This window comes from Mustelus asterias, chromosome 12 (genome assembly GCF_964213995.1).
Source record: "Mustelus asterias chromosome 12, sMusAst1.hap1.1, whole genome shotgun sequence".
Classification (NCBI taxonomy): Eukaryota; Metazoa; Chordata; class Chondrichthyes; order Carcharhiniformes; family Triakidae; genus Mustelus; species Mustelus asterias.
In genome coordinates this window covers 99,314,947-99,328,535 of record NC_135812.1, presented here as the reverse complement: position 1 = coordinate 99,328,535, position 13,589 = coordinate 99,314,947, and the positions used below count along the sequence as shown (strand labels likewise).

The 13,589-nt window shown below is 44.1% G+C and overlaps 1 protein-coding gene across 3 annotated transcripts in view; it reads right to left on the bottom strand.

Annotated features, from left to right (window-relative positions):
* The window catches only part of LOC144501737 (endonuclease V-like), a 122,974-nt gene that overhangs the window by 88,647 nt on the left and 20,738 nt on the right, over nucleotides 1-13,589 (bottom strand). For all 3 annotated transcript variants that reach the window (XM_078225714.1, XM_078225715.1, XM_078225716.1), the window contains exons 4-5: nucleotides 10,291-10,330; nucleotides 6,218-6,330 (exon numbers count right to left, since the gene is read on the bottom strand). In XM_078225714.1, the coding sequence (XP_078081840.1) occupies nucleotides 6,218-6,330; nucleotides 10,291-10,330 (153 nt within the window). The remainder of the gene's footprint in view (nucleotides 1-6,217; nucleotides 6,331-10,290; nucleotides 10,331-13,589) is intronic.

The window sequence follows — 13,589 nt, the reverse complement described above, 5'->3', positions numbered from 1 at the left end:
AGTAAGCTTTTTGAAAAAAAATAGGGATAGTGGATGTAAAAGGCACTGATTGTATAAACTGATCAAGCAAGCTCCTGTGGGCTGAATGGCCTACACCTGTTCCTATGTTCTTCTTGCCAAAATGAACAATTTCACATTTACGCACATTATACTCCATTTGCCAGAGTTTTGTCCACTACACACTTAACCTATCTATGTCCCTTTGTAGCCTCCTTATATCCCTGTCACAATTTATTTTCCTACCTACCTTACTGTCATCAGCAAAAGTAGCAACCATATCATCAGTCCCTTCACCCAAGTCATTTATAAACATTGTTAAAGGTTGAGGCCCCAGCACTGATCCCCGTGGCACATCACTTGTCACATCCTGCCCACCAGATAAAGATCCATTTATACCAACTCTCTGGCTACAATCTTCAATGAAGTATGGTACCCTCCATCATGAGTTTTTATTTTACACAATAACCTTTCATGTGGCACCTTATCAATGCTTTCTGGAAATCTAAGTACAGTACATCCACTGTATCCCCTTTATCCACAGCATGTGACTCCTTCAAAGAACTCCAATACATTGGTTAAACAAGATTTCCCTTTCACAAATCCATGTTGACTCTGCCTGGTTCCCTTGAATTTTTCCAAGTGCATTATTACAACATCCTTAATAATAGCTTCTAACATTTTCCCTATGACAGCTGTTAGGCTAACTGACCACTAGTTTCATACCTTCTGTTGCCCTCCCTTACAAAAGAAGCTGTATTTGCTATCTTCCAATCTCATAGAATCTTTCTCGAATCTAGGGATTTTTGGAATATTAAAACCAATGTATTTATATCTCATTAGCCACTTCTTTGAAGACATTAGGATCAGGGGATTGTCAATCCGCAGCCCCAACAATTTGCTCAATACCACTCCCGTGGTGACTGTACTTTTCCTGAGTTCCTCCCTCCCTTCTACTTCCTGACCAATAAAATGGTGCAAACCTGTGTGATTTTCCTAACTTAGCGATTAATTTGCAATGTGCAACGTCATCAAAAACATTTTAAAACATTAACTGCATCCATTCAATTTCTCTTGTCCTGCTTGGCAGAAATACCTTTAAAAATAATTCATAGAATCCCTACAATGCAAGGGGAGGCTATTCAACTCGAGTCTGCACCAAATCTCCGACAGAGCAGCCTACCCAGGCTGTATCCCCGTAACCCCACCTATTTACCCCGCTAATCGCCCTAACCTACACATCTTGGAACGCTCAGGGGCAATTTAGCATGGCCAATCCACCTAACCTGCACATCTGTAGACTGTGGGAGAAAACCAGAGCACCGGAGGAGAATGTGCAAACTCCAAATGGACAGTCACCCAAGGCTGGAATCCAACCTCGGTCCTTGACGCTGTGAGGCAGCAATGCTAACCACTGTACCACTGTGCCTTAATGTCTAGGAAGTTAATGTTCTTCAGGACAGAAATACCTTTAAAAACAATTCAAGGAAGTTATATAACTGATTTTAAAATCACTTGTTTTTTGTTTCCAGGTATGTACTGCCTGCAGTGATAGTGGAGTCAGACACTTTAGGAACATTTAAGCGGTTATTGGATAGGCACATGGAGCACACTAGGATGATAGGGAGTGGGATAGCTTGATCTTGGTTTCAGATAAAGCTCAGCACAACATCGTGGGCCGAAGGGCCTGTTCTGAGCTGTACTGTTCTATGTTCTATGTCCTTTCACAATGAATTATATTTGCCTAAATGGGGAGGTAGCCACATGAAGACGGATAAAATGGTGCAACCTTGTTAAATTTTTCTAAGCTAATCATTAACTTGCCAGTGACATTTTGAAACATTAACTACATCCATTGAATTTCTCTTGTCCTCCAGGAAGAGCAGAAATACCTTTAAAAACAGTTCCAGAAAGTTAGATAACTGATGCAGAAATGACTTTTTTTTAGTTTCCAGGTGTGACCTTTGATATTGAATTAAAAGCAAATTACTGCGGATGCTGGAATCTGAAACCAAAAGAGGAAATGCTGGAAAATCTCAGCAGGTCTGGCAGCCTCTGTAAGGAGAGAAAAGAGCTGACGTTTCGAGTCCAGATGACCCTTTTGTCAAAGCTTTGATACTGAATTACTGAGTTATATTTGCCACTTCTTTTTAATTTATTAGAGTCACAAGTAGGCTTACATTAACACTGCAATGAAGTTACTGTGAAAATCCCCTAGTCGCCACACTCCGGCGCCTGTTCGGGTACACTGAGGGAGAATTTAGCATGGCCAATCCACCTAACCAGCATGTCTTTTGGAACTGTGGGAGGAAACTGGAGCACCTGGAGGAGATACACAAAGAAACGAAGAGGACAGTGACCCAAGCTGGGAATCAAATCTGGGTCCCTGTGAGGCAGCAGTGTTAACCACCGTGCCACCTTGCCGCCCCTTGCCACTGCACAGGGATCTCCTAAATGAAGTGGTTAAAATACGTCAATTAAAACTCCCTTCCTGCTAAACCCAGATCCCTTAAAATTCACAGGTATAGATGCTTGTTCAGAACACCATCCAGTTAGAATAAAATCTGCATCACTCACAATACCAAGCTTCACCCTGCAACATTTGGAAGTTTTGTTACCATTACCATTGCTGAATTCCCCACCATTTGACCAGAAACTCAACTGGAGCAGTCATACTGTGGCTACAAGAGCAGGCCAGAAGCTAGTGAGTAACTCAGCTTTTGACTTTTCAAAGTCCATCCACCATCTACATGTCACAAGTCGGGAATGTGTTGGAATGCTCGCCACTTGCCTGGATGAGTCCAACGATACTCAAAAAAATCAACACCATCCAGGACAAAGCAGCCGGCTTAATCGGCACTCCATCCACCATCTTAAACATTCACTCTCTTCACCATCACGCTCAGCAGTGTCATCTATAAGATGCACTGTGGCAACCTGCCAAGTCTCCTTTGACAGCATCTTTTGAACCCATGACCTCTATTGTATAGCAGGAGGGCAGCAGATGAATGGAAACTGACTTGGAACTATATCGCGGGTCCTGCACCTGTGTGAGGTCACAAATGTGGAACTCCCTCCCTCACAGCAAAGTGGGTGCCCCACACCAGGGTTTCCCAAACTTTTCCAGCCACGGAACTCTTTTGACCTCCCAAGAGTACTTAAGGAATCTCTGAGAAACATTCTTATTATACTGTAGAACTAAATTACAAAAATAAATTGTACAGCATGTACAAACATACAATAACAAACTTAAAAGATGTCTTGTATCTATACATTACTAAAATAAAAAAGTTCTGTTATTCGACAAATGCTCCAAAGTCTTAACTTCTTTCTGTCATTTTTAATGGGAGCATTCTTGCCCACACTCACCCACACTCACCCTTGCCCACACTCACCCACACTCACCCTCGCCCACACTCACCCACACGCACCCTCGCCCACACTCACCCTCGTCCACATTCACCCTCGCCCACACTCACCCTCATGCATCCCAAGCCCTGGTGCCTTTCAGGTTCCCCCTGGCCCTGGCTCCTTTCGGGATGCCTCCACCCCTTTCGCCCACCAGCGGCACCAGCTCCTCCCAGGCTCCCCAGGGCCCCGGCTCCTCTCGGGTCCTGGCTGGACGGAAGCAGGAATCCCTTGGAACCCAGTTTGGGAACACCTGCCCTATACCATTTGGACTGCAGTGTTCAAGAATGTGGCTCATTCCCGCCTTCACTAGGGCAATTAAGGATGGGCAATAAATGTTGGCTTTGCCAGTGATGCTCACATCCCAAGATCAAATTTTAAAAAACCAACTTGGCTTAGTGGTAGCATTGTCGTCTCTGAAAGCTCAGAAGATTGTGGGTTCACGCCCTAATTCTGAGATGCAAGCACATAATCTTGGCTATCACTTCAGTAGGGTACTGAGGGAGTGCAGCACCTTTGGAGATGCTGTCTTTTGATCAAGATGTTAAAGAGGGCCTCGTATTGCCCTCCCCAGTGGGTATAAAATATTGCATGGCTCCATTCCAAGGCCCGCATGTGGAGGTGTTTTGGTGTCCTGGCCAATCAACACACTAAGACAAATGATCTGGTGATTCTGTTTGTGTGACTTGGGCGTAAATGACTGTTTTCTTTCTCTACATTACAATAGCGGCTACACTTCAAAAGTGAACCACTGGCTGTGAAACATGCTGAGTTCATGAAAGATGCTGAATAAATGCAAGCCCTTTCCTACTTGTCAAAGTTACTCAATAGTTCTTTTCCACATTTAAAGTTTGTTCCTTTTCTTTACTTTTCTATTTCACTTTGTTTCTGTAATTGTCCCAAATTTGCTTCCCAGATTACTCAAGAGTCTTAAATCATTTCTGATTGACCTGCAGTCCAAAGATGTGCGGGTTAGGTTGATTGGCCATGCTAAATTGACCCTAGTCTCATGGGATTAGCGGAGTAAATATGTGGGGTTACGAGGATTGGGCCTGGGTGGGATTGTTGTCGGTGCAGCCTCGATGGGCCGAATGGCCTCCTTCTGCACTGTGGGGATTCTATGGATTCTATACTACTCCTTACCTAACCACACTGCCTTGTCAAATATATTGACTTTAGATTAATTCTGAATGTTTTTTTTTTAAGTGGTTCTGCAATACTTCCCACTTTTCCATCAGGATTGTTTCCTGCATCTGAGATCACTTAGATACTCCCTAACTTCAGTATGTTATTTTTAACCATGCTTTACACATCATCTATGGTTAAATCTATAAGACCTAACATGTTACATCTGAAAGCAAACCTATACTACCAGCAGGAAATGGTAGATTTCCTTATTTATTCCACTGTTATTCTAATCATTATGGAGGTAAGTAAAACGTTGCTGACTGACGGACTAATTTGTTTCTCAAATCTGCCATTTATTTGTAATAATATTTCTTGGTCTAGTTTATTCTGCCATCCAGGACAGCTAAAACACCTTTTATAACTGCAATCCAAATCATTTCCAATATATTTCCCAAAACACAAAAGAGGTGAGTGTTCACTTTCCCACCAAGCGGAAAACAGGCTGGTGATTTGGGTTGGTGATTTCACTGATGGTGAAAGGGAAAATTCAGACCACAGATACTTTCTGCCGACAGCTAAAGCTTTGTAGCTTGATTGTGCATACCCTCCCTGTGAAGATAAGCTAATGCAACATCCATAATGAAATAAAAATAATGTAATAGTTTTAAGCTCCTATTGTGCAGTTATTCTCACCAAGAGTCCTGTACCCTATTCTAGATCTGCTCCTGACTTTCAGTTGTCACTTTGTGACTGACTAGATCTCATCAGGTATTTGTTACTCCATTTACTGAGTTCCTTTCCTGGGCTAATTCTAACTCGGTCCCAACCTACTTCAGCAGTAAGTTCAATTGCCATTGCGGCCCAGTGGTCTTTTTGAGCGAGCCTGCCAGATTTGAACATTTGAAACTGCTTCATTTCACATCAGATAACGGTAACGTGCTGAGATCGGCAACTCAGCTCATTAACCAGGACTGGATTTGAACTCAGAATGAGCGGGTTAAAGAGCATTGTGTAAACCTGCTACAACCATACCAGTCAAAATAGATCTGATATTCGCCGTCAATCAACAGCTAATATAATTTTGGTTCCGTGATCCAAACAGGGAAAGTTTAAACATATGTTTCTATTTACTTAGGGGTTCTCTTTGGAGATACCGGCTGATGACACATTTGCAGCCTGCTGGAAGAAAAGGACAGGTTTCATTTTTGTACAGAAACCAATGCTAAATTTTGAAACAAGGCATTTAGCAACGGGGAGTGAGGAAGTGACGGGGAGTTACCCCCTGCAGCTGAGTAATTTGGATTGTATTTGTGGGGACATATGACATGTATTTGCGGAGTTTCCAGACCACATGCATGGTATAAAGGACGTTAGAAGATTTCCTCATTCATTATATTCACAGGATAAACTGCAAAACTGCAATATGATTATATTATTAATGTTTGTGCTGAAATCCTTCTTTTAGTATTTGGATTTATTGTACCTTACGGGTATTAATGCTGTCACCCTTTCTGAGGAACTACTTCCTTTCACAATTGCCTTTGTGACTATAACAAATGCTGGAGTCAGATTGGATTCAAATTGAAATTCCTGTATAGATGGTTTTAGGGTATCTAAGTTCGGTGATGTGTGATATTTCAGTGCAGCTAAACTCCGAGGTACATGATGCATTGTTCTTTCTTACCTTTTCCTTCAGCAGATTCTTTTCTTCCAGACCATCCACATGCAGGAGATTCTTGGCAACGCCAACACATGGCAAATCTGTGAGGACACCCAAGTGGCAGGCCACACCGAATTCTGTGATCCAAAAATCACAAAAGTGGGAATAAATACGCATATGGCATACTGTTTGTGAGGAACTGAGCACTACCTTTTTCATCTGTGCATTATACTTTGAAAGGATACTGCACAAGATATTATCATCGGGTAACACAGCAGAGCAAGGCCATTCAGTCCATCATGTCTCTGCTTGCTGTTTCAAAGACTTATACAATCAATCCCATTCCCTACCCTTCTATCCCCGAACCTCTTTTTTTCCCTTCAAGCATTCCCTTTAGGAAGTAGAACAAAGAACAGTACAGCACAGGAAACAGGCCCTTCGGCCCTCCAAGCCTGTGCCGCTCCTTGGTCCAACTAGACCAATCGTTTGTATCCCTCCATTCCCAGGCTGCTCATGTGACTATCCAGGTAAGTCTTTTAAACGATGTCAGCGTGTCTGCCTCCACCACCCTACTTGGCAGCTCATTCCAGGCCCCCACCACCCTCTGTGTAAAAAACATCCCTCTGATATCTGAGTTATACTTCGCCCCTCTCACCTTGAGCCCGTGACCCCGCGTGATCGTCACTTCTGATCTGGGAAAAAGCTTCCCACCGTTCACCCTATCTATCCCCTTCATAATCTTGTACACCTTTATTAGATCTCCCCTCATTCTCCGTCTTTCCAGGGAGAACAAGCCCAGTTTATCCAATCTCTCCTCTGTTGAATCTGCTTCCACCATCCTTTCAGGCAGAACAGAAACATTCACTGCATAAATTGATTCACTTCATCTTGGCTATGGTTCGTTTGTCAATTACCTAAAAATTGTCCGCTCTGGTTAACAACCCTTTGGCCACTGGAAACAATATCAAAACCTTTTTGAGCATCCCCACTAAATTGTCTCTTAAACTTCTCTGCTCCAAGAACAACAAGTGCAGCTTTTCTAGTCTATCCAGGTAACTGAAATACTTCAAACCAGGTAGCACGTGGGTAAATCTCCTTGGCACCATCTCTAAGACCTAGATACTCTACCTAAAGCTTCGTGTCTATAATTGGACACAACATTCCAACTGGGAGCCTAACTAACCATTTATAAAGGTTTAGCATAACCTCCTTGTTTTTGTACAATATACCTCTGTTTATAAAGCCAAAGATCCCTGTGCTTTTTTTTAAACAACACACTTCTCAACTTGTTCTGTCATGTTTAAAGATATATGTACATCTAGGTCTCTTTGTTCCTGTGTTTCTTTTAAAATTCTTTACTCTTTCTACCAAAATGCATCAATTCACACTTTCTCTGTGTTAAACTGCATCAACAAATTACAAATGTATTAAAAGTCAGACCAGTGAAGTCATGTCAAAGTCTGGACAGAAACAATCAGGTGGTTTGCACAGAGTGAATAGTAATAGCAAATGGAAGGTGAGTCAACGTGGGTTTGTGTGTGTAAATGGAGTCACTGTGGCTCAAAGGAGGTTGAGTAACTGTGGCCTTCTGCTCGGAGACAAACTCCCATTCTCATAAGAAACAGAAAATAATTCGGACTTTTCCAATTATAGGTCAGCACATAAGGAAAGTCCAAGGGGTACTGCTTATCTTTTTAAATAACCCTTTCATTTTATATATTTCAAAAAAACCCCCTTTAAATCAATCTTCAATCTTTGAAAAAAAAATCAATTTAATCAATTCTGCGGATTTCCACAATGTAAAATTCTGGTTTCCCAGGAACGGGTGGTTTTGAATTGGCTCCTTGATTGAACTGGAATCATGGGGGGGGATTCCCCCATCCCGATGCGCACATTATTTGGTGCGTCGGGATGGGAGAATCGTGTGTCGGCCATTTTGTGGGATTCACGCATGCGTTCCCGACGCATGGACGTCTCTCACAGCCTGAGAGCAGGCGCAGTCGGGACCGTGTTGGAAACCGGAGGGAAGACAGGTAAGTGATTTAAATCTATTTAAAATGTATTTTAAATGTAGTTTAAATGTGATTATCGGGCCCGAAACGTAATTTGTCGGGCCGATAGCATCTCCCACCCCGCCAGGAGTATTTCACTCCGGCGGGGTTTAGAGTAGCTCCCCACATTCGGGGGACTAGCGGGAGACCCCCCGCCGGAGTGAAGGGGGGGCAATGGGGCTCTCCAAGGGGTCGGGCAACAGGGGGCTGATACCCCTTAGACATGGATACCCTGGCAGTGCCAGCCTGTGAGCACACCGGGCAGTGCCAAGGGGGCACAGGCTATTGTGGATGGGTCCAAAGGGGGGTCGATCAGTAGGGATGGAGGGTCCCGCTACCACTCTGCATTGGGATCGGTCGGGGCTGGATGGAGACTAGCGATCGGGTATGGGGGGAGGGGGTGAGTTGGGGGGATCAGCACTGCTGGGTGAGGGGGGGGGGGAGGGGGAGGGGGGGTTGGACATCGGGGCGCTCCAGGATGCGGGGGGTGGGTAGTTGGGGCTGGCCCGGGAATACTTGTGGGGAGCTGCAATCAGGCCACGGGGAGGGTGGGAGGGGGCGGGGGGGGGGGGGGGGGGGGGGGTGGCCCGGGTGGGGGAGTTGGAGAGGCAGCACTGCGAGAGTCCCAGGCCAGCAAACGGGAGATTGACAGATCGGAGCCACTGCACATGCGCAGAGTTCCGGAGTATGAATGAATCATACTTTCTTTTTAATTCAGAAAATTGGTTAGGTTGCTCAAAGTCTAGTACAGCTAAGGAAGCAAGTGTAGCCCAATTCTGCATTTTCGCACCAGGATTTTAGATTTGGCGTCTTACAACATTTCAGGAACCTCATTTGCACATTTAAGGACCCGAACACCTATTTCAGGTGGACGCTCTGAACTAAAAACTGCCTGAGGCAATAAACTGGTTTGTGCATGTAGTCCAGATTGAGTGCGACAGATCGCAACACAAGATTTGGAGCCTTCACATCCATTTTGAGGGTGCAAAATGGGCTGCACTGAACATGAAGCTGATTACGTTGCTGGCAGAGGAAAGGGAAGATCTCATTCTGAGACCTCCCTGGCACAAATCCTATTATAGCCCTCTTGCGAGTTCGCGGCCGTAACGGGATTTGCGCACACATTGAACAGGCCTGGAAAATCCCAGCCTATAAATCTTTAAAACTGACACTATAGGATGAATTTTCCCGTTCTGCCTGCCACGGGAATCGTAGCAGGTGAGGGGCAGACCATGGAAAGGTCCTGCCCTAAGTCGCATTTCAAACCTTTCCATAGTCGGTACTCATCAGTCCCAATTCCCACTGATCTCCAGTTTGAATGCTAGGGAACAACTCTCTCATTTGCAACTCCACAGTTCACTACTGTACCTCCTTAAGGAGGTGAAACTACAACTACTAACATGCAACCCGAACCGACTTGATACTCTCTCTGGAAGCAGAACCACACAGTTGGCTCACGAGAAATTAACCTGAAATTGAGGCTAGTCGCTGAACTACAAGCATTGACTGCTCCCATTTCCTCCCTCCTTCCTCAGTCCTGGGCTTAGAATCAGTCAAGGAAGCATCGTCTGGATCTGATTTAAGGCCGTATGGAGCTGCTGTAAACAACAGAAACTGGACTTCAGGCTCTGGGGTATCAGTGAGCAAGATCATGGGAGATCTACTAATTACAGTTCTCAAATAAAGACTGATTAAAGGCAAAAACAGATTGATGAGTTCCAGCATGCAGAAGCTAATGGAAACATATTGGCAAACTTGGCAGAAAATGTCATGATTAGTTTTTAAATTAATGGGATAACACCTCATATTTTACAGATACGTGAATGCAACATTCACGCAGGCTCCAACATGTTCATTTTTTGAAAGTAACTCACTGTCAGTGTGAGCAAAATTTCAGTGATGAAATTTGTTTAAAATCTGCATAATAGTCGAATCATTAAAGTGGCAAGGTTAATGTTCAGATGGATGAACATACAGCTGGTACCACAATATAAATGATGTGCAAATAAGTAACTGATACGCATTCACAAAAAGTAGGCTGCTTACCTCGGTGGTGCAAGATTCCATTTCCATCTGCAAAAATAACCTGAATATTAATAAATAATGTGAATTAAATAGATTGACATGGCACTGCTGCAATGTTATGTTCACAGCCATAAAAAAATCTAGAAGAGGTAAAGCTTGCAAACTTCAGACCTGGTGAGCTGCAATAAGTTTAACCAGAATTTATGTTGCATATTTAACATATTTTTCAGCAATTCATTCCTCTCTTTGGTTAAAATTACTTTTTAAAAAGTTCCTATTATTTTTGTTACAGTTCGATCGCATGAAACCTTCCTGCCTTGTAACACTGTATTGTATTATATGTGACAAGGATTTTTCTTTTGGTACATACATGAGAAATAATGCAGCAATACAGCAGGCCTTCTCCTTGGGTTCAGTACACTGTCAGCCCTATGTCATGCAATCAATAATGGCCTTCTGTCAAATGTCATTAATATAATCTTCAAACAGCATCATAAAACATTCATATCAAACAAATAGACTGCTGGACGACCCCACATCACCAACAAAACGAATTTCAACCAAAAAAGGCACTGTCTTGCACGTTTTGTTACAATGACAAATAGCTCAAGGTGACTTTTAGGCACTAATCTAATTTTGGGCTTCAAATGACATTCATAAACTACTCAAGCTTTCTTCCTATATTTTATCATAAGAACATTAGAACATAAGAAATAGGAGCAGGAGTAGGCCATCTGGCCCTTCGAGCCTGCCCCGCCATTCAACAAGATCATAGAACATAGAACATAGAACATTACAGCGCAGAACAGGCCCTTCGGCCCACGATGTTGCACCGACCAGTTAAAAAAAAACTGTGACCCTCCAACCTAAACCAATTTCTTTTCGTCCATGAACCTATCTACGGATCTCTTAAACGCCCCCAAACTAGGCGCATTTACTACTGATGCTGGCAGGGCATTCCAATCCCTCACCACCCTCTGGGTAAAGAACCTACCCCTGACATCGGTTCTATAACTACCCCCCCTCAATTTAAAGCCATGCCCCCTCGTGCTGGATTTCTCCATCAGAGGAAAAAGGCTATCACTATCCACCCTATCTAAACCTCTAATCATCTTATATGTTTCAATAAGATCCCCTCTTAGCCGCCGCCTTTCCAGCGAAAACAATCCCAAATCCCTCAGCCTCTCCTCATAGGATCTCCCCTCCATACCAGGCAACATCCTGGTAAACCTCCTCTGCACCCTCTCCAAAGCCTCCACATCCTTCCTGTAATGTGGGGACCAGAACTGCACACAGTACTCCAAGTGCGGCCGCACCAGAGTTGTGTACAGTTGCAACATAACGCCACGACTCCTAAATTCAATCCCCCTACCAATAAACGCCAAGACACCATATGCCTTCTTAACAACCCTATCTACTTGATTCCCAACCTTCAGGGATCTATGCACACATACACCTAGATCCCTCTGCTCCTCCACACTACTCAAAGTCCTCCCGTTAGCCCTATACTCAACACATCTGTTATTCCTACCAAAGTGAATTACCTCACACTTCTCCGCATTAAACTCCATCCGCCACCTCTCGGCCCAACTTTGCAACCTGTCTAAGTCTTCCTGCAAACTACGACACCCTTCCTCACTGTCTACCACACCACCGACTTTGGTGTCATCAGCAAATTTGCTAATCCACCCAACTATACCCTCATCCAGATCATTAATAAATATTACAAACAGCAGTGGCCCCAAAACAGATCCCTGAGGTACACCACTTGTAACCGCACTCCATGATGAATATTTACTATCAACCACCACCCTCTGTTTCCTATCCGCTAGCCAATTCCTGATCCAATTTCCTAGATCACCCCCAATCCCATACATCTGCATTTTCTGCAGAAGCCTACCATGGTGAACCTTATCAAACGCCTTACTAAAATCCATATATACCACGTCCACTGCCTTGCCCCCATCCACCTCCTTGGTCACTTTCTCAAAAAACTCAATAAGGTTAGTAAGGCACGACCTACCTGCCACAAAACCATGCTGACTATCACCTATCAATTCATTACTCTCCAAATAACTATAAATCCTATCCCTTGTAATTTTTTCCAACATCTTGCCGACAACAGAAGTGAGACTCACCGGTCTATAATTCCCGGGGAAGTCTCTGTTCCCCTTCTTAAACAATGGGACAACATTCGCTAACCTCCAATCTTCTGGTACTATACCAGAGGCCAACGACGACCTGAAGATCAGAGCCAGAGGCTCTGCAATCACTTCTCTTGCCTCCCAGAGAATCCTTGGATAAATCCCATCCGGACCAGGGGATTTATCTATTTTCAGACCCTCCAGAATATCCTGCACATCCTCCTTATCAACTGTAATACTGTCTATTCTACTCCATGGCTATCACATTGCTTTAACCCTTCAATTCCATTACTGTATTTGCATTCACTTTACATTATTTTCTACCGACCTTTCCCAATGGTAAATGTTGTTTTATTGGAGCTTCACAGGACAAGTTGTTCTCTTCAGTTTGCTTGCCAAGTAACTGTATCGTTCATTTTTAAGGATTTTGGTTTAATCTGTTGACTCCAAAGCCCCGATTTTACCGGGGCGGGCGAGGCTCGCAGAACGGCATTCCTCATTGGCCTCGGGTGCGATCTTACGCGCCTCGGGCGACCGTGCCGGTAAAATCAGGGCCCAAGTCTATTTACAATCTAAGTTTATCAGGGAGGACTCAGAGCACTTACTGCACACAGATTAACTCAGGCGGAATTCTTTCATTTTGAGACTAAGTGCGGTAGTGGGTGGTTCCGACAGCGTCTGTCCCACTAACCAGAATATTGGGATTCCACACCAGCTCATTAATTATGCACAAATGAGCTTCCCTCCCGCTTTCCTGGTGGGCCAGCAGCTGATTCATCCGTCTGCCCTCAGCTGATGGGTTTGAAGATCTTGGTGTCATATTTAAACACCAGTCCAGCACACTCATATCACTCTCTCCAGCACCAGACTGTGCAGGATATCAGCAACTCTGAGGGGAAAAGCTAGCAACCTCAAAAAGAAGGCTGTTCCTCGATTCAACCACCATTTCCCCGAGTGCATCACCTGCGAGGTGCCCATGCCCCAATTGCACCTCTATCCAGTGCATCTGGAGTCTGCATCCCTTTCCAGTAAACAATGGCCTTATTTGTGAGCATTCTCATGCAGCCTTGTCAAGGTCCAGTTTCCCTCCCCTCACTCTTCCCTCTGCTTTCTATTGTTCATCTGCTCCATCCATCTCCTTGCCATTCTGCATGCTAACGTGAGCCCTTGCCCTTC